We start from the raw sequence: 21956 nt of genomic DNA on the forward strand, positions 1-21956 counted from the left end.
TGCAAGTGTTAAAGTGTTTGCCCATGGCTGTACCCACAAGTGCATACGCACATATTTGCACCTATGTGCCTATATGATAGTAAATTGACTTAAACAGTTTGTCTTGGAGGTTTGTGTTGCAGTATGTATGTTAGCATACATTCTGTTGCAACCCGCAAACAGTTTCTCCGTCAAGATATGACAGAATTCAGCAATCATTCTGGGAAACACCATAGTAGATAAATATATTGCTTAGTTCTGTTAAACCAAGTATGCCAATTCTTAATAAAACTGAAGGCAAGCAGTGGCATTTCTCATCTTCGCAGTCAAAAACAGTCACAGGATAGCCAGTCACTGACAATGGGAAAGAAGGAGCCAAGGCCTTGCTACAGCCCCCTGTACTCTGAACACACAAAGCTCTGGAGCTACGCATGACTATCATTTGGGGTCGTAGTGTCTGTCTCACATTTAGAGAGGTTGGTTATAGGATGGGCAGAGGCATGGCATCATGGGAAATTGTTTGACCTGGACTTTGAGGATATTTGACTCAGGGCAATTAAGGGCAAAATCACAAAGATCTCTTTTCTTTGCATTAGATGCTCTGATGAGAGGCTCTTTCCTGGCATATTTGAGAGAATATTAGCTCAGCTTTTAAAGGGCAATTTAAAACAGTTTATTTTCCTTTATGTATGGAGAAGGCACACATTTATTTGCCTTGAATTATTGCTAATGATATGTTCCCAATGGGTCTGTGTATGTTCAGCTCAAGTTTAGAAAAGGGTGTGGTAGGAAAACAGTTTACTCACTTCACCAGCATTGCTGCAAATTTTTCAGAACATCAATAAAGAAATTAATGCATCTCATATACACACGCACAAATATAAACATGTTGTTATTAATATTGTTTCCTCACATAGTTATATTTAAAATAATTAAATACATTTTACAGTAGTTATATAGAACATTGAAATCCAGCAAAACCCATAAATGCATTTTATAGCTTTTGCAATGTTGACCATTTGATGTCATCATGAACAGTAACTGGCCCTACCTAATTAAAAGGCTTTAATGAGCTTACTACACAAGGAAGTCTAGGAAATCAGTATGCTTTTTTTATTATTATTTTTTTTTACAAAGAGTTCATTATGTCTATTTTGTTTAGCATTTATTTAGTAAATTATCTATGGTCACTTGAGTATATGCCAAGCACTATATCCAGTACTAGCAATAAAAAGATTAATAAGACTCAGTCCCTTGTCCTCATAAAGCTCACAGCCTAGTAGTGGGTGGAGACAAACAATCCAGTTAGTGTAACTCCATGTATTAGCGGGGCAGTGGGCAAAGGGTGGTGGATATGTGAAGAGTGATCCATTGTGCTTTGGTGAAAGCATAAAGGAAGGTGTCACAGAGGAGGTGACACCAAGCTAAAGGATCAGTAAAATGTCATCAGCCACAGAGAGTAGCGCATGTGGAGGCACAGGGGCAAAAAGGAGCATGCTCCTTTATTAAGGAGCAGCCTATGGATTGCCCTGGAGCCTGGGTAGAAGGGGTGGGAGAACAGAGAGGAGGAGACAGGTCTGACTGCATATATGCTAAGCCCTTCTATGACCTGTAGTCAGTTTCTCTCTGTCTCTCTGTCTCTGTCTCTGTCTCTCTCTCTCTCTGTTTTTCTACTTCTTTCATTGTGCTTATTTAGTTCTCTTTTCTTCCCTGTCTTCTTGAGAGACCTTTTAGAGAAATCGACTTTTAGAGAATGTTTCTGACATTTTTTTTAAATGTCAAAAATAATGCCTAACGTCCACAAAATGATTCCTACATTTTCTCTCGTTTCCTCACCTTTATTATAAAGAAAATAGTTTGGAGGTGTTAGAGCAGGCTGGGTCAGACTCCCAATTTATTCTGGGTATATGTCTCCTGGCATGTTCTATTAATGCAGGAAAGGTAGATTTGAGCCTAATGTTTCTTTTGTGTCATCCACAGAGCCTAATAAAATGCTGAATGTGCAAGAAACTCAATACCTAGTATATGGACTGGTACTTAAAGAGTTTGAAAAATTGTTTTATTTAATACAGAGTAGCAAAACATCTGAAAGTTGCTTTTATATGTATGCTTATATATACTTCTAGAAGCATGGTGCTTGTATAGATATATGTATATGGAACTATATCTGGCTATGTGGTGGTCAGAAACACAGGAACATAGAAAATTAAATAATTTGATTGCTTTTAGATATATTTATGCAGGGCCAATTACTAGCCTTAAATATATTTGCTCTACTGGCACATAATCAAAGTGCATTTATAGAGGTCTGACTGCGAACCTCTGACGTATACATGCTCTAGTAGATATATATTTGCAGTTGCATGAAATCAATGCTAATAAACAGCAACAACAAAAAAATCAGGCAACAAACTTATTATGTTTAAACAATTCCAGACGACTAGCATTTTTTTATATGTACCCACTCACAGAACTAATTATTTGCTTGAAATTGTAGTTTTCTGGCATTGTACTGATATAACATGAACAATATATGATACCTTATATTTGTTGAATAACTGGAGAGGGCCATATGATATGTCTTAAATATCAGTGTTGCGCTGTGAATTAATTTTCCCAGTTGTGAATATAATGCCCATGATGAAGTTCCATTTGTCCTCAGCCCCTTTCAATTGTTATAAAACAGACACTTCATAATTTCCATAAAAATTTAATATGGTTTGCTGGCACAGAAATCACATATTTCTCTCTACATTGTCATGTGGCTTCTTGAAAACATTTTTTTCAATTTTTGTTTTTTAAGTTCACCCTCGTTTATTTTGTCACCTCATTTAGAGTACCCTTTTAAGGAACAACTGCTACCCATGACCTAAAATGTTAAAAAGTAACAAATTGCCTTAAACCAGTAAGAAACACATATATACCGCCCATTTATGTAACCTTTGTTTTATACAGATTTTTAAATCAAAAACAAGAAGCATAACAAGCCAGGAAGTTGTGTTTATGAGCTAGTTAATAGATTCATTTTGTACACCAAAATAATAAGGAGAAACATAGTAACTGGGATCTCTTTATTATGGTTTAGGAAAACATTACTGAAAGCGTTTTATATTAATTCTACAAAATTTTTAATAGTTCCAGAAAATCTGGATAAATGAGTACTGTAGGCCACTACAGAATGCCAGATGAGTGGCATGCACTGAAGTGGTTGACTCATTGAAAGCAAAGTGTCATAGTCTCTTCTCCCTCCAGCTACCCAAACCAAGGTCAGGAAAACTCTGAAGGCTGTCGTAGGAAATGCAAATGGAAATCTATTTAGATACTTGGAACCTTTAGAATATCAGTCTGGGTTTCACTGATTTCCCTGAAGTTAAGATAACTCTCAAGTTAACCAGGGGTAATCCTGCCACAACTTTAAATATGTTTTAAGTAATTTTCCAATGAGGCCACTATTCTTCTGTGTAGAACCTTTGAAAAATTATAAAATCAGATATTACTTTTTAGCAACCAAAAGGAAACATCGAAACTCTTTCTCTGTGGGTATGTTGTTTTGTTATGGACAAGAAGGTGATTAGGCTATAAACATGAGTAAAATCACAAAGCGAGAACACTCTGTGACATCTCCATCCTCAATGCAGAATTGTTTTCAATGAGATAGGAAGAGGAAAGTATTCCTTATTACTCAGGATAATGAATCCATGAACTAGATACTTTTTAAAAGCTTCAAAGCATTTGAATTATTTACTTTCTCTCCCTTTATGCAACACTTTCTACAAACTGATGGGGTAAATATTAAGATTTGCAGGAGCATCTAGTACTAATAAGGATGTACTGGGAACAGAAACCTGCAGGGTGGCATGAGGCAAACCATATGTCCAAATGCGAGTGAGACCGAAGAAGAAATAAAATCGGATAACTCCAGTGTGCTTCTGTAGTCTTTTTGTTTTGATTCTTGTCCTCTTTTTTTCTGACTTTTCTTCTGCTTCCCCCTGCTCCTCACCTCAGATAACACTTTCTGTTATCTTCCCAACCTAAATTTTAAAATTAAATTTTACTCTTCCACACTTTTAAAGACAAAGCTGCCACAGTTTGAGTTATCAAAAGCAAACCCTTTCTTTATTCTTTTATTTTTGCTTTGGTTCTTTTATTACTTCCTTTTTAAAATCTCATCAAACAGTATATTTTCAACCTGAGGGTAGTTTAATGATCCCTAAAACCTTATTTCTCAAAGTGTAATCTTTGAACATTTAACATTTAGAAGTATTGGAGATTGATTGTTAGAAATGCAAAGTCTCAGGCCTCAAGCCATACCTACTGAATCAAAATCTGCCTTTTAACAAGATACCAAGGTGACTTGTGAGCCTTTACAGCTGAGAAGCACTGTCCTAGAAGGAAGCTTCCAAATCTCAGCTGAATACATTAGTCAGATTCCTAACCTCTTCTCAAATATGTGAGGTGGCCCTTGGCCCTGAAGTGTTCCTTTGGCTCGCTCTCTCGTGCACTCTCTCTCTCTCTCGTGCGCTCTCTCTCTCTCTCTCTCTCTCTCTCTCTCTCTGTGTGTGTGTCACAGGAGAAGCAGTCTTTCATTTACACTTTTTGGAGGTATGTCCATGATTCAAGTGGACCTGAACTCTTGGGCTTATGGAAGTCACCTTGACTATATCCATGTCTTAGAAATCTTTTTCTGACCTTTCCACTAGTGCCTTTTATCTCTCTTGTCTTTGGGCTGTAAATAGAAGATGTAAACTAGCATATGCTGTACAGTGTATCATTGTATCAACCTTACTAATGGGATTAATCGATCTTGACTGATGAAATTGTAAAAGTATATAGGTTCAAGAATGGTAAACATTGAGCCTTAATTGAAATCAAATGTATATTTTTTAAAAGCATGTCCAGCATCTTAGACCCCTTTCTGTTTGGATTTTGTTGACTTTAGTGATGATGTAGAAACCTGATCTGGAAAGGTTTGCTGTTATTACTGCTTTGAATATGAACTTGTGCTTCTTCGCGCTCTAAGCAGCTGATTAGGGGAAGGAGTAATATTCTACTTGATTATTGGTTACACATATGGAATAAATCCTATTTTAATGGTGTCTAATGAGTCTTTCATTTTCAGATCCTTACACAAAAGCCTCTAATAGAAAGGGAAAGTAATATTTCAAAGGTCATTTTAATGCCACTTAATGTCAACAATCCATAATCAAGCCAATATATATAGATGGTGATTACAGTCCAGTGGTGATCCTTTAAATATGAAATAATCTCCTAAATTAGCAAAGTGGTGCAAACTAAGGTTCTCTGAGTTTGAGGCAACTTATTATACTTTTTAATTAAAGTTTGTTACTTGAAAACAGCCTCAGAGTTAAAAAGATTTCTCAGAGTGAGGCTTTATGCAATGCAGTGTTTTCAAATCTCATGAGATTTAAAATCCTGTCACTTATAGTTTCATGTTTTGTTCTTATATATGCCTGGAAAATGATAGCTCCTCCCCAGTGCTTTTACTCAGTAGAGGAATGTAATGGGCACAAGAAATGTGGGACGTTTTCTTGGTCAAGAGGCCAGTGAGGGGACTTGTAGGCATACTACCTGTTTCAGAACCAGATATCTGCCTGGCAGCAGAATAGTCTGGAGTTGAAAGAATCTCTAGTACAAGATTGGCATTCTGAAATTGTGTCCCATTTGCTATGCGAGTGGAGATCACCCTGCCTTATCTTGGAATGGAGGTGTTCCTTTCCAGTCTAGGGCTGCTGCTGGTCCATATGACTCTTGTCCCAGTTAGAAATGGGAAATTATGAGAGAAGCTTTACTTCTGTCAGGAGATTTTCTTAAGAAAATCAACAATCATTTTAATATGAATGGCATTCTTGAACTCACTGGCATACTGTAGGATCAAATTCTCTAGAAGGGCTTGTTAACACTAAGATGTTAGGCCGCCAACCCCAAGGTTTTATTCTGTAAGTCTGAGGTGGGGCCAGAGTGTATTTCCCACACGTTCCCAGGACATGCTGATGTTGCTGGTCTCTGCACTACATTCTTTGAGAAGCACTGCTCAGGGTTTATCAGTATACGATCCGCCCAGACATACACATTGACCTTACTTCCATCTTCCCATGAGTAAAGTCTGAGTTTTATTCATCTTGTTCCTCCCAATGCTTAACATCTAAATCTAGCGCCATTCTCATAGGGCTTACACAGTATTTGTTGGGAGGTGAGGGGGGAGGTGCGGGAATGCTATTTAGATTAAATTACTATTGTATACCAGGCCCCTTTTCCACCATCACTCCCTCCCACATTATCACCCTGCATTTGTCTCTCTTTTGTGTTATATTTCTCCTACTTCTGCTATCCTGTTGGATTTTGAGTGTTGATCTGTCATCTTTCCATATAGGGCCTGTGTTTGTACAGGCAACCTTAGGCCTGATGCTCTAGTTGTGTGTTGCTGGGCCCTAGGTTCTTGGTTCCATTGCCAGTCCAGGTAGAAGAGGACCTGAGACGAGGATATTGGTCAGTTTTTGTGTAGGGGTTGGTTGGTGGCAGTGGTATGAGTGGTCAGGTGACTACTTGGACCTTAGATCTCAGGATGGACCTTATACTTTAGGAAACTCAGTGAGAAAGTGTTTGGCCAAACCAAGGAAATATTCTTCCTGTGGTTCTTGCTTCCCTAGGTTTAGATATTCATTTAAAAGAAAGACTCACTTATTAAAGATTTGGAAAACATGAAAAAATAATAAGGAAAAACAGCATCCATTTGCCCAAATATCCAAAGCAACCAGTTTTAGTGTATTTTATAACAACCTTTTGTAGTTCTACCTAAATGTTAATTTATTTTTAATGCGTGTGCATTTCATTAACCATATAAATCTAAGGATAAAATTGCCTAAAGGAGAGGAAATTCTTCTATTGAGTAACAGGATTATTCCCATAATGAATGATAATGATTCATTACAGAATTGTTTGCTTTCAAGTTTCATCCAGAGACCATTAGAGAAGTGGACAGCACCTCCTTTCTCTTGCAGAATTGTTAGTATGGCAAGTTCAGTCAGGTGTGGTGTCCTGCATCCACTTGGTAGGGTAGGTGTTAGCCGCTCCACCCTGAGCTGTTTGTCAGTTCTTCAGTGCCTGATTTTACTAGTTTTGAGTTCATAGTTTTTTTCAAGTAAATTTCTTAAACAAGAGTGAATGTGTGGAGTAGATTATGAGCCCCTGAGTACATGAAATTGCCTTTCTCTCTCTTGATTTTATTCATACAACTCAACCTTCCTCTTGCTTTTATTTGTACAACCCCTTCACTCTTAATCTTCTCCCTCCAAAATGCTATAATGCTAGTACAAGTACTACAACTAGTTTTGTCTTCTGGCCTTTCTTGTTACAGAGGAAACATCTGAGATCGAGGGATTTTCATGATTTTACAGATAATCTTTTTGCTGTCTATTTCAGTCTGAGCACTCATATTTTCCTACATCTTTGCTATTTAAAAATGGTCAGGATATTCTCTGATGTAGTCACTTTTCACTGACTTGCTTGGAATGTAGTAAGCCCCTTGCTTGATCTTTGATCATTGCTTCTGTTAACAGCAATAATAGCAATTAGTTAATTTTTAATTGAACATTTTACTGCATATTTATTTGGACATTTAACTAGAGAGACCTTAGGAATGCTAGTCTACATCCGGTTTGTGTCTGATCCAGATAACATTTTCAGTTAGTTCTAAGATATGTCTGGGATCCCTCTATTCACTCTGTGGTAGATCCAGGGGTCTTGTTAGTCCAGTACTCACAGGAACTTCATAAATCTATTTTCAAGTGTTCTCCACTTCTGTGTTGGTGCCAAAACAATGCAGCAGACTTCTCTCTTACCAAGATCTGGGGACTGTAGAAGGGAGTGGATGCCGGGGCCTTCCCAGGTTTGGGTATGCACCCCTGGAGCTGGCCTCAGGGTGTCCACCCTACAAAAGAGCCTTGCTAGGAACTAGGATACAGGCTTGATGTGTCCAAAACCACAAACTCATTTTAGACCTAAGTGTGGTGCACCAAGTGATTCCAAGTAAAATAAACTGAGCTCCAGGAGTTTGCTCAGAGTCGTCATTCAGAGAGAATCTTAAAAACAGAGGTATGGTTAGCAGAGGCTTCTTAGCTATGAATCAGGGGTTAACTTTGAGCCCCTTTATTCTCAAATTTGTGACCCACTTGAAAACCTGTGGAAATAAGCCGCTTCTCTTTCCCTCTAGCAACATAATATTATATTTTTCACTCTGTTGAAAAAGTAGTTGGCTTTGTCAGCCATCATCTCTGTTTGGGCTAAATTTATTTTCATGTGAAATAGAAATCAGGAAAACACCAAAATTATTTTAAGCAAAATATCAAAAATTGAAATAAACCAGCATATGTCTGTGAAACATGTATAACTCTCAATCAAAAATAAGTACAACGTTCATAAATTTCTTAAAATACTGAGGATGCAAAATTTGGACAATTTAAATGGAATTATAACATATTTGACTATTTTTTCTCCTTAGTTCATCCTTTACTTAAAAATGAAAATTCAAATAACCAAAACCTAGCCAGCTCTGTATCGTCCCTTCATAAACAATGTACTCCATCATCCATTATAATAAGCAAGAAAACCAAGGAATTTTATGAAATTTCTTATCGTAAGATTAAGTTATACCTGATAATTTTGGATGGAAACCATTTTGAATTTGTCTTCTTTATTTATATTCTGTCCTATCCACAACCCCACACACAATATATTCCTCTCTAAGAAGTAAGGTTTCTTAAATGCTTTAAAGATATTATGCTTTGTTCTGCTTAGCTGTTTCATATTTGTAAGTTTCTCTTGCAGTGAGAACTCAGATGGGGTTAAAACTATCAAAGTGACAAATATTCTAAGGCTTAGCACCAATGAGTTAAAAGATAAATGCCCATCTCACCTTTATGCTTCATATATAGGCTTTGTCTAATTCATTTTCTGTATTAGATTGTCATTTCAAGGATTGGAATCACTGAACAGCTTAATAGTAGTTGATAGTTTACCCACAGAAGACATAAAGTAAATATTACCATCAATAAATATTATTGATAAACCAACAAAACATTTCTTGAAATCTTTAGTCTTTCATTTTTAATTCTTCTGTTCTTGAACTAGGTGACAAAATTTCTTTAAAAAGTAAAAATAAATCAAACTATCACTTTTTTTGGAAAATGACTTAACATTAAATGAATTGTCTTTTAGTACCTTTTGAAAGCATGTTTGAAAATTTGATCTCATTAGGCTTGGCATCACCCTATATATTAACAAGGTCAGTCTATTGGGAGTTGAAAAACTGCTTAAAATATGGTTGAAGAACAACTTTATGATCATAATATTTCAGTGGATACATGCCCTTTTCATCTTGAACTCTTGATCTTCAATTCAACTTTTCATCTTGATCTTCAATTCACCTTTTTTCTCATACATAATTCTGATTTTTCTTGTTAGTTTATTAGTTGTAAAAAGTTTCTTCCTTCCTGGTTCTTTCAATTTAGACCAATTTGGAAATGGAAAAGTGTGCTAATTTTTTAATAAATCTTTAAGACACGCATTACTGTATTTTTATTAACTGAGCCAGATGGCTCACAGTGAATTTTCTCTGACATAAGTAATCACAGAAATCAGTTTGGGACCCAAATCTGGTATGGAAAGTGGCATGTGTATTCAGAGGAAAAATGCAGTTCACATAAACATATGGATATTTTTAGAAGTAATATTTGTTACTGTTTGGATTTCATTTTTTTGTTTTGTTTTGTTTTAGGCTAAGTACAAACTAAAAACTTTCTTTTTTCTGTCTCTCAGACTCAAGTATTCAAGTTCCTACTCAACAACCCCAAATTGTTTTCTTTTTGCAGTTTGAAGGTTGCAAGAAAGCCTTTTCAAGACTCGAAAATCTCAAGATTCACTTGCGGAGTCACACAGGCGAGAAGCCATATTTGTGCCAGCATCCAGGCTGTCAGAAGGCATTCAGTAACTCCAGTGACCGCGCCAAGCACCAGAGGACGCATCTGGACACTGTAAGAATGGCAGGAGTTTTCCAACTTCCAGCCTGAAGCCCCGGTGTAGGGAAGTACCCCTTTGATAGTGGGATAGTGAAGGTGTTTGCTTTATGGTCTGCAGCTTTTAAGGGCAATGCCAAGGGCAGGAGTAGAACCTGGTAGAGGGCCAGAGGGGCCCCGTTTGTCTCTTTCCTCCTTTTTCTGTAGTCATAAGTATCCTAAATATTACAACTGCCTGGGACAAAAGGGTTCTTTGGTTATCTTTGCATATAAAGAACTGTCATATAGTAGATTTTAGTACAGAGAATGACCACTACAGAGCGGGCATTAAAATAAGTATTCAAATATCAAGATATACTAAGATACATAATATATACTATTGCTAGAAATAGGGAGCACTTTTTTCTCTTGCTCTGGTTCTTTTCTTCTTGACATAAAAATGTTGAGACTGGCATGGTTTTTAAGAGTGAATCTGGCCTTTCACTTTAGAAACCAGCTGGTATTTCCACTTTTAAGTGATCTAAAAAGAATCAGCAACTCTTTCCCAAGAGTTCAGTTTCATCATACTTTCTCTGTGTTCACAGCCACACACCTATTGACATAAATCCTATAAGAACAATTGATTTTCATTAGTACCTTTTAACTCTCTTAATGCTACAACATTTTGTTCATTTGCTAATGCCTTTTCTATGACTCTTTTATTTTCTCAATTATGTTGATTGTCCTCTTTTGCATTTCTCAGGGTTTGATGCCATTTTCCTTACACAAGGCCAGGTAGACTATATATAATTTCACTTAACAAAGCCATCAGGATAAATGTATTATAACATCACAGATCTCTTACCCCACATTCTTGGAAATAATGTATTCATGACAGTACATTTTCAACATTAACATTCTGATGTCTATTATTAAACTACACCAGAATTTGAATTTTGAAAAGATACTGTTATTTCTACACACCCTCTCATACATATTTAAGATTCTTCTGATGTTATAGTTGACATATTTATTAAATTTTATATTAGTCTCTATTAGTCATATTGATGGAAGTCATTTTAGCTATATGTCATGTAACCTTTCTAAACAGAATTATCTCCCAATATACATAAACGTGATGGTTTACCAGAAAATATCTGAAATATAATTAGAGTAATATGGGCATAAGATGGACCTTTTCCGTGCTAGCCTAACTGAATTCAATGATTTTAGGATCAACAGAATAGAGTATTAAATGAATAAATTTGGTGAGTAGTAGTATTTTTTAAAGGTAGAAATAGGAAAGAGGAATAAATTATGTTAAAATGCCCTGTTTTGTATGTCTAAAATGGTCTTGGTAGAATCCAATAAATTTTTCAATTTGTCATTAAACTTATCATGGAAGAATGAACATTCATGAGACAAGATTGTCTTGAAAAATTGCTTCTGCTCTAACTAGTTATCTGTAGTTTGAAAGAACTATTGCGAAACTAAGTGTTATGGTTCTACAGTACCCTTTTTTGCTTGAGCTAATTTTAGCTAATCAAACTAAGAGCATTTTCTAAAATCATTTTGGAATTTTAAAAAATATATCCTTTTTTAAAACTTTTGAAGAAAGTTACTTAAGATAATAATTTTATGATTCAATTCAATGCAGTAGCTTTTTAAACCCTATTTTTATTTAAAAAAAATAATTCTTTATGAAATCTTTTAAAAACATTGTTTTTCCTTTAAGATACAAACTAGCTCCTCTTTAAATTGTTATTGCATTTGATAAATTGGTCAGCTCTTTTAAAATCATATAGAAATTAAACATTTGTTTTAAAAAGCAAACTGTAGTTGCTTAAATAATTTATTATTTAAATTCAGGTGCTTCTTCCTTTCATTAAGTACTCCTTATGCTAATGCTATTAGAATTTTGGATAAAATATCTTTCTTCAACTAAATGGATTCTTTACTAACAAGAAAATGGTTTTTTTTTCCATAGCGATACTGAGTTCGTAATTCTAACCTTGAACAGTTTTATTAATTCATTTTTATTAGCATCTTAATGTCTAAACAGTGGAAATAATTTTACAGTAAAAATATAAATAATGAAAAATGTAGTTTGATGAAGTATAGCATGCCATTTATAGCTTTGGTAATCTGAGGTAAAATGACCAGTACACCAGTACCACTTAGAGACCAACTTCTTACATTGCTATTTTGGCATACTGACCCCAGGTGGCTGATGGCAGGAGAGAGAATGAAGACCAGCTGAAAGGAATGATGAATATTCAAGTTTTTTTCAAGAACATCTCAAAATTAAATACAAAAAGACATTACCCATTTCTTATCTTTCTAACCCAAATAATAGTGACAATAATAATAATAATAATAATAATAATGGCACCGGTTTATATAACATGTTTGTATAACATGTTTATATTCCCAAAGATTTTTTTTTTTTTACTTGCACATCTCTGTAATGTTCAAACATGAGCTTATGTAGTTATAACATGATTCCAATAAAGATATTGGCGTCACTCACCTAAAGCCAAGGCAGGATAAGGAAGACTAGGGCAAGAAAGTCGTGTGAACCCAGAAAAGATTTCCAGGTTAAAGAAAACATTTACTTAATGGAAAATCATTGGCAAGTGACTTCAGGCCATAATTGGCTCACCGTTTTGCAAAACTGAGATATAGTGAGAGCCTGGTTCATCTATTGTACATTGTTATATCCCTGATATGTACTCAGTGCCCAGCACATCGTGGAAGTGTAAGAGCTGTTGGGCGATTCAGTCAATCACTCAGTCACTCAGTGAACACACATGTCAGGTAATCAAACTTGGAATACAAATTGGGAGTGTTAAACTTAATTATGCATTCATAATTTTACCTTGTTCTTGAAGTCAAAAATGGCAGAAAAAAGTGAATCATAAATACAACTTCCAATGGGGTAAATAATATAATCCACATGTAAGTTGGGCAGTAAAATAAGGATGCACATGAAAATAGGAACAAAATATAAAGAGTAACAAAAAAAAGCTGATTTTTTTTTTTGTCAGTAGGAGAGCTGGTTTCTACAGCAAGAATCCCATTTTAGAGACAGAGTTTCAGTTCTCTTCCTTACATTTCACTTCGTGTAGACAGAGCTAGAATATCGTACCTGATGAGATACTAAGTAGATGACTATTAATACATCTTGTAAACACAATTGATCTGAGATTTTTTTTTCTTAGAATAAACAGAAGGTTTTGATTTATTGCAAACTTAAAAGACATACACTCAAACCCTTGCTATGATTTTTGTTATTATACTAGGAATAGGTGCTAAAATTTAAATTGGTATATAGTATATTCATTCATTCCTAATTAGTATAAACCAGTCAACAGGAATACAAAAATAAAAAAGATTCTAGATTCAGCCTTAGGCTCCACACATCACATCTCAGGAGCACATGGGGAATTGTGGTATCCAAAATTGGTGTTCTCAACACGTCCAGCCAAGGGCTTATTCACAAACCCAGGCTTAGCACCAGGACTCGTTTACAACTGATGACATTAATGTCTTTCTGGCTGATTTTTCATGTGTCTGTTGTTTGAAACCTACTGTCTCCTACTCACTACTTTCCACTAATTTTCCCTTTTAATTCTCTCCCTTTCTCTTTCTGAATCAGGTTTCTTCTGAAACATTCCGTTTTTTCTGGACTTTTCTACAGCTTATTTATACCTGAACTCTTAAAGAATATGTGTTTCCTAGTTTCTGACAGTACCAAAGGTTGTTTTCAGGGGAACATAACTGTAAGTATGTAGTTATAACATGATTCCAATAAAGATATTGTAAGTATGGCTGGAGTATGGCTGTAAGTATGGCTGGAGATACTTATTCATAATTTCTACGTTAAAAAATGCCACAAGAGGTCTCCTATAGCAATCTCTTAAAAATTATCAAAGACAGGACATCTCTTTCTTTGTTTCTTGAAACTTTACTCGCCTTTTTGCTTTGATGCAAACTTACTGGGCTTTCTAATTAAAATGTCTGTGTATTACCCAGCATTTCACATCAGTCATTTGGTAATAGTTCATGCTCTGCAGTCAGTAGTCTTTGAGTAAATCTGCCCCTGTCACTTTTATGATTTAACCACAGCTTTTTCTTTCTTTTCTATTTAGAAACCGTATGCTTGTCAAATTCCAGGATGCACCAAACGCTACACAGACCCAAGTTCCCTAAGAAAGCATGTGAAGGCACATTCTTCCAAAGATCAACAAGCGAGGAAAAAGGTAATTTTAAAAGAGAAGTTATCCAGCCAGAAAAAAGCATATTTAAATTTTTCTGCAGTACTGGGAGCTTCTGCAGGGCATTGGAAATTCTTATACTCCTAAAGGTATAACATGTTTTAGACTCTTTGAGGAGAGAAGTCTTCCGTGAAATATAGGCATACCTCATTTTATTGCGCTTTGCTTTATTACACTTCCCAGATATAGTGTTTTTTATAAGACCCTCCACCAAAAAAAAAGATTGACTCACTGAAGGCTTAGGTGATGATTAGCATTTTTTAGCAATAAAGTATTTTTAAACTAAGATATGTACATTTTTTAGATATAATGCTATTGAACACTTAATAGACTACAGTATAGTATAGTGTAAACATAACTTTTATATGCGTTGGGAAACCAAAAAGTTCCTATAACTCACTTTATTGCAATATTCACTTTATTGCTGTGGTCTGGAACCTAACCTGCAATACCTCTGAGGTAAGCCTGGAATAGCAAGGCTATAGTTTGCATAGCTGATATAGCCAGATATGAATTTCTGGGAAGGGCTTATATAATAAGGATCAGAGAAAATTAGCGTAAGTCACCTAAACTGGAAAGTAACAAAAGGCTTTTATGGAAATTAAGTCCAAATGACAAGTGACAAGAAAATTAAATTGGGGAGAAAACAGCACAATAGATACCCTTTTCATAGTATGTCTGTTGGCTAAAATCATTTTAGCTCTGATGAAGAAGGTAGGTAAATCTCTAGGATGAGCGAATGACTAAGTAGAGAAGCATTCCTCCTTTTAAGCTTAGAAAAAAACATGTTTCTTGATAGGTACTGTGCATGAAAATCTGAGAAAGGAATTGACCCTAAAATTACTTTGACATCAATGAGGGATTAATACATCTTTCAAAGTTCATAGAAATCATTGTATCTCAAATTTGGAGCAAAAGTTAAAGATCAACCAATCAACCCCCGTGTCTTGTTCTTCTAACCTCATAAGCTCTCCAGCGAGTGGCTGGTCATGCTGTGCTTCGACACCTTAAGGGGCAAGGAACTTACTGCCTTTCAAGGCATTTCCTAATAACTGAGTTTGTAAATTTTTGGACCAACATGTATCTTCTGACCATGGCAGAAAATATGTTGACCTGACCTTGGCTTTTTGAGTATTTCATTTGTCTTTAGATCGGTACCTGAGATTTAAGGGCTCTTAATAACAATTTAAGGGAAGTTTAAGACTCAACTTTTTTCAAGTGATTGAACTCCATGGTCATGGTTTTCAGGTCACCATGACTTTTTGCTAACTACAATCCTGCATTCTTTCATGGTTTATAGGGTTTTAACATGTTTATGTTTGGAAATGCTCTGTAGTCTTTTTGTTACTTGAGAGGTGTTAGCACAATGCCAATTGAGGGTTTGAATATGGAAATAATTTGACCTCTTCCATGAGTTAGAAAAATGTCCAGTTAAAAGGATATTATAGATATTCTTAATTGTATACAAACACACTCTTGAAAGTCAATTGTTAAAATTATTTATTTTTCTCTTTAAATAGTTGTCTCTTTAATGAGGATCACAGTAAATTGATAACAGATTATCATTATCAATAGATAGATAATATTATTAACAATAATAGATGTCTGTTTGATATAGATTGGATATAGAGTTGTATTTTAAAAGAGCAAAGTAATTGCTAAGTGAATTAATAATATAAATAAAGTTGTGAAGAGATGATTAATGTTCTTAAAATAACATATTGTCGTTGCATGCTGTTAACTGTGTTTAGCGGGACTGTTGCCTAACATTTTCATTGTTATCTGCATGTATCTCATAAACTTGAGGTGATAAGTTGTGTTTGTTTAGAAAAGCTCTTGCTGGTAGTATTTTTCCCTAAATATGACCATTTTCCACCTCCAACTTTTCTCAAATGTGTGAGGTTTTACTGTAATGGCAAATCTATCATAAGAGTGGAGAGCACCTTCGTAGATGGTAACAATTGTCATAGATATGACAGCATATATGCCCATATCTAGACAAATATAAGCAACAAAATGATATTGAAAGTAAGTATGGAAACATAACGTACACTTTAAGGAATTGTTAATGGTTTCTGTTCAAACTTGGTATGTTTCAGTCTCTATATAAAGAGTAATTTGATTTATGAAAGATTCTTGAAGCACTAACATAAAAAAGAAAATCAGACTTTGAAACTACAAAATATAAATTTATAGACAATTTGCAGACAACCTTCAATAGACAATCTAGATAACAAGGATATACTTTCAAGGAGCAGTATTATAATCTAATGTCAAATATTACAGTATTCTCTTAATTTTATCTTACATAAAGTGAGGTGTTATTGCTCCAGTGATTTAGCTTTTGATGCTAACTCTGTTTTCTGCAAATGGTTGAATTGGATTTGGCTGACTTCCATTGCCTGGTCCTTAGTGACAAGTTTACTGTGTTTACTTTTTGAAATTTAACTTTTTTAACTTAAAGATTTTAAAAATCCTTTATGGATCTGTGATGGATTAATTTGTGGAAATTAAAATGATAAAGTTGTGCCATCCAGTAAAAAGAAGAAATGTCACTCCCAGGAGAAGCAGTGCTAATAAACCTGAAATCAATCAATCTACATTTTCAAACCTTGTGCTGGTATACCAGTGTATAATATTTACGTGGTACAATGTTGTTACTAGACCTTGGAGAAATTCTAATTGCTGACTTACATCAGGGCTTGGTATTTCAAATATTTCCTGGCAGCAATAATAAAAAAAAAAAGTAAGAAACAATAAACCTTTTAAGGCAGAATTAAGATTATTTACGACTTTAATTAAAAATTGAAAACTGGCATCATTTCAAAAAAGCCTTTACAAAAATGTGAATTCATCAAAAATAACCATAAAAATTCCAAGGTGATAAAGGCATAGTGGAGTAATGGTCCCAGCCCTAGGGAATTGTTTTGTTGAAAAGAATAAAACCCCTTTCTGTCACACCCTGTTAGTCATGGACTCATTTAATATACCCTGCCTGCCTGCCTCTAATCCTTTTTTTAACCCCCCACCCCTAGACACTAAATGACATTATTTTGGTCTTAACATTGCCGGCTTTATGGGGCCCTACTCTGAAATCAGGGGCAGTGGCAAGGCACCTTCAATTGTAAGACAAATGTTTACTAGGAAGAGCAGAAATCTCCTAAGCAATATGCCCTGGCAATAGGCACGTAGCCCTTCCCACACCTGTTGCATCCTACTGAAAACCAAGAACCTGAAATCTCAGCTAAATATTATTTAAGCTGTAAAAAGAAAGAAGAAAAAGAAGGGAGGAAAAACTTCTACTAAGAAATTGGGATAATTTGGCTCATTGCATGCAGAGAGTAACTTTTCTCTTTGTCTAATGTGTGCACACCCACACATCCCGTCAGCTGATGTACAGACTTCTTCCATCAAATGCACTTTGCAGATCTTGAGTCCATTAAATAGAGGGCTACACAGATAAATGGGTAGCGAAATACTCAAGTCACCAACTATGGTCTCCAGTGAGAATAGGCTCAAGCCTGTAGAGCAAAAGGCAGAATCTGTCCTTCAGTTCTGCCTGATAATGAGTGGTGAAATAAGAGAAAATTAAGGCAATAAGACACTTTAAATTTTCCTCAAGGCTGTGAGCTTTATCAGAATTTTTCATTTTCACCTTGGAAGTACCATAAGCAGGGGGATTTCCTTCAACTCTGGCCTGTTATCAAAATGGATTTTTTAAAAGTGAATGCAAAGAACACTGGGCCAAAAGTTAGAGATGACGTGAATCTTTCATCCATTTCACACTTCCTCAAAGATTCCCAACTTTGGGTGTGATTTGTCAAATGTTTGTTAAACATTCACCTTTGACCCACCATGGTAGATGACTTTCACTTTTGTGACCTCAACACAAGCTGTTATAAACCAAGCACAGCTTTTGAAATGTGTGTGAATGTAACATATATTTATTTTTCCTGCTTAGAGAACAGCTCTGTGTAGCTTTATGGCTAAAATAGAGCAGCTTATTTAATGAAACTCTCTTCATGTAGAACTGGCAATTCTTTGGAATCTGTTCAGAGCCATATATACAGAAAACTATAAACAATTTCATTAAGTATTACATGGGTCGACCTTGCTTTGTGCAGTTGTTGGAATCTTAAAAAGTAATATGAAAATACATATTTTCACCTAAATGGATGCATGTATTAGGAGAGCAAGTAAGGCTCACTTTTCTGTCAGTTGTTTTCTGTTGTCATCTACATGGTAGAAAGCGTGCACAAGTGTGGTACATAATTGAAGCCCCTTCCCCAATTTTGACAGTCTCCTTCCTTTCTTCCTTCTCTGCTCAGGAATAAACTAAAAAAAAAAAAAAAGAAAAGAAAAGAAAAAATCACTCCTACTCTTAATGGAATTTGAATAATAGGCACATATCATGGACATATCATTTCAAGATGAGCTAGCTCCTCTTCCTTCTTCCCACGTTTAAGGAATCATATTGGAGTTCGAGGAAGAGTGGTGCCATTACAGGAATGCCATTAAAACAACACTAATATGTTTGTTTTTGTTAAATGAGTCACCTACTAACTTCTGTACTTGTTAACAATTGGTAATTATTTACATCACACTTTCAAATAATGGTACCTGCCTGAATGTTTTCATGCCTCAGGTAAGAGTAACTGATTTCATGAAAGTCTCTGGGTATGCTTTTGTAAAACAAATATTTTTGGTTCAAAATATTATGCTAACTAATAATTAAATTTAAATGAAAAAAGTAAGTCAGGTTAACTTGAGGCCTATAGTACCAATTTGGAGTTTAAACCAGTTGTCTGGAGGCTTCTATTTTAAGCAGATCCAATATAAAACCAGCTATGCTTTCGAGAGCATTTTGATGCTACATGGTGATTGGAGTTATTAAAAAGGAAAGTTGTCCAGAGAATAGTAAGTTAGAAAAATCTTGTGTTCCTTCCTGGAGTGATCAGAGAAGCTGTCTTCAGCCTTACAAATATAGAAAAAGAAATACTAGCATCTCTGGGCCTATTAGCCCAGTGTCTTTTTTTAGCTTTTATAGCAGTGTTTCCCAAAGTGTATTCTTTGGAACACATTCCACAGGATGTTATTAGATATTACCTTTTTAAAAGGTTATGTTGTCATATAAATTTGGGAAATGCTGAATTAAATAATATTTAATGGATTCTATCGTGTAAGAATTCTTACAGCCTTGGATATACCAATATTCCAGAGGGAAGATAACATTAAACATTGCTCAAAATTACTGACCGACAAAACAATCTTCTTTTTCCTCTAGAGCATCTCATCAAACTACTCTTCTAGCAATTGGAGAAATACAGTCTCAAGTAATTTCACTTATTTTATTGAACAAGTATATATTACACACCTATATTGTGTGTCAGGCACTGGATTAGACCCATAGATGCAAGTGCGTATAAAGTAGACATGTTCTTTGTCCTCATAAAGCCATGTTATCTTAGTGAAATCCAAGAGCAATAAAAAGGTAAACAGAAAATAAGTAATATAAATGCGAGCAAGGAAACAGAGTTGATATGGAGAGTATAGAGTGGGACCTATTGAGGTGAGATGGTCAGGAACACATTCAAATGACCACTGTAGAAATGAGAAAAATGTATCAGCTGCAAAATTTTTAAAGCACTGCTTAAGTCAAAACCGTACCTTTCTATTTGAGCTTTATTTGAAGAACCTGGTGCTACCAAGAGCACAGCAATAGATGTCAGGATCATCTTAGCTTGTTATAATCTCACTTTTCTGCAGCCTGTCTTCAATCAGAGGGATTGGATGCTAGAGAGTGAAGTGCATGGCTTACCTCTCCCAACTAAGAAAACAACTCAGCTGGTCAGCATTTGTGGTTCACAGGTGAGGCCCTGTACCAGCTCTGAGGATTTAGAAACACGTAAGACCTGAACCTTCTCTCCTGAAGATTTCATTCCAAAAAGAGACACATGGAGACACTTGTTTTCAATGAAGTAGGAGAAATGCTCTGATAAATTTTCACAGAGAATGCTTCTGAAACATAGTATCTGGGAGCTCCTTTGCAAATGATAAAGATTCTTAAGGAGTGAAGTCTTAGATTCTATTATTTGGAAGCAAGGGGGAGATCTATGGGTATTTATATTGTTCTCAATTACATTATAATACTTTGTTTTGCATGGTAAAGTAGTTTTACTTATATTTCCCCTGGAAATTCTTAATTGGGACAAAAAATAGGAGTGTTTAGCACAGCTCCGGCCAACTGTGTAAGGAACGAGGATCCTATGACAGGTACTTTAATGAGCAATTCAGGCTGTACAGTGCCTAGCACGGCTACCTTATGGAAATAGGTCCTAGATAATTGCTTTTTTGATTGATTGACTGACAGAAGCCTCCTAAGCTTCTTATTCCCATTCTTTTATTAGATTTTGTGGATTCTTGATGAGGGTGATTTGGAAAAAAAAGCATTTAGCTCAGACTCTCTGCTGCCTAAATATAATGTCCTAAAATATCATGACATAGTTCATCATTGTCCTTATCAGGTGTCTGCTCTTCATCTCCACTTCTAAAATGTTCTATCTCTTGTGCATATACTGCTCCCTCTGCTAGCTCTCTGTTGTCTCTCTTTCAGCTGCAGTTGAATTTTGTCTTTGATATCTGTGGGCAATATTTTCCCATGTGTTTGTATCTTGGCTCTCTGAGCTGTGAAGATTTATTTTCAGGGTGACTTCACACACGGGCTTGGATAAGCCTAATGTAAAAACTTTTCATGGTGGATACTGGGCAGGTGGCTGTGTCTTAGAGTAGTGTTTGAATTGGCCATCAGGAGGTATGGGCTTCTTTTAAACAGTGCCATGTATTGCTTCGTGACTTAGCTTAAGTTACATTCCCCTGATTTTTCCATTTCCCCATCTTCACAGCTAGCTTGAAAGGCAGACATGAGGCCTCAGAGGTAAAAGGGTAGCTATTTCAGTAGAAAGCATTGTTATCATCACATACCTGCAAACCAGGACAGTGTATTGTGACGGAGAACAGAACAACAGTGTCCTTGGAAATAGTTTCCTCCCAGAGAACCGAATATTCTTGTAGGTGGGGTCATCTTTTAATTAATTACTATAGCCGGTCTTTCTGAGTCATGTGGATTCTCAATGGTAGTGCAAACACACACACACACACACACACACACACACACGCAAATGAGGGAAAGGAAACTGAAATCCAAACCAGAGGGAATTAAAATCAAATTTGAACAGTGATATTTGGTTTTATTCAGGGATCGTTAACTTGGGGTCCATAGACCATTTTGGGGGAGTGTTCCATGGATGGATGGGTTTTAGGAATCACATGAAATCCACAGAAATTTTGTGCAAAATGTGTTTTTGTAGGGAGAGACTCCATAGATTTCACTGACTCCCTAAAATTAAGACACTGGTAACAAAACAACCCACAAAGAGACACAAAGGAAATTCTGGGAGGTTGTAAATATGTCAGTAACCTTGATTGTGGTGATGGCAATATCACAGATATTTACACATGTCCAAACTCATTGTACATGCTAAAAATATGGAGTTTTTTTGTATATCAATTATACTTCAGAAAAGCTGTTTAAAAACAAACAAACATAAAGACCATCTGAGCCAAAATCATTGCATGATTCCTAGTGACTGTTTTACCTTAGTTATAATACTCAGAAAGACTTTGCCCATCT

The 21956-nt window shown here is 35.5% G+C and overlaps 1 protein-coding gene across 6 annotated transcripts in view; it reads left to right on the forward strand.

The window, feature by feature from the left end:
* GLIS3 (GLIS family zinc finger 3) overlaps window positions 1-21956 on the forward strand; it is a 424356-nt gene that overhangs the window by 315744 nt on the left and 86656 nt on the right. For 4 of the 6 annotated variants that reach the window (XM_023521261.1, XM_023521258.1, XM_023521256.1 and 1 more), the window contains 3 exons: window positions 9867-10028; window positions 14141-14251; window positions 20033-20134. In XM_023521261.1, the coding sequence (XP_023377029.1) occupies window positions 9867-10028; window positions 14141-14251; window positions 20033-20134 (375 nt within the window). The remainder of the gene's footprint in view (window positions 1-9866; window positions 10029-14140; window positions 14252-20032; window positions 20135-21956) is intronic. The other 2 variants (XM_023521259.1, XM_023521257.1) reach the window with 1 other exon arrangement.

The sequence above is a fragment of the Pteropus vampyrus genome, unplaced genomic scaffold, assembly GCF_000151845.1.
Source record: "Pteropus vampyrus isolate Shadow unplaced genomic scaffold, Pvam_2.0 Scaffold301, whole genome shotgun sequence".
NCBI lineage: Eukaryota > Metazoa > Chordata > Mammalia > Chiroptera > Pteropodidae > Pteropus > Pteropus vampyrus.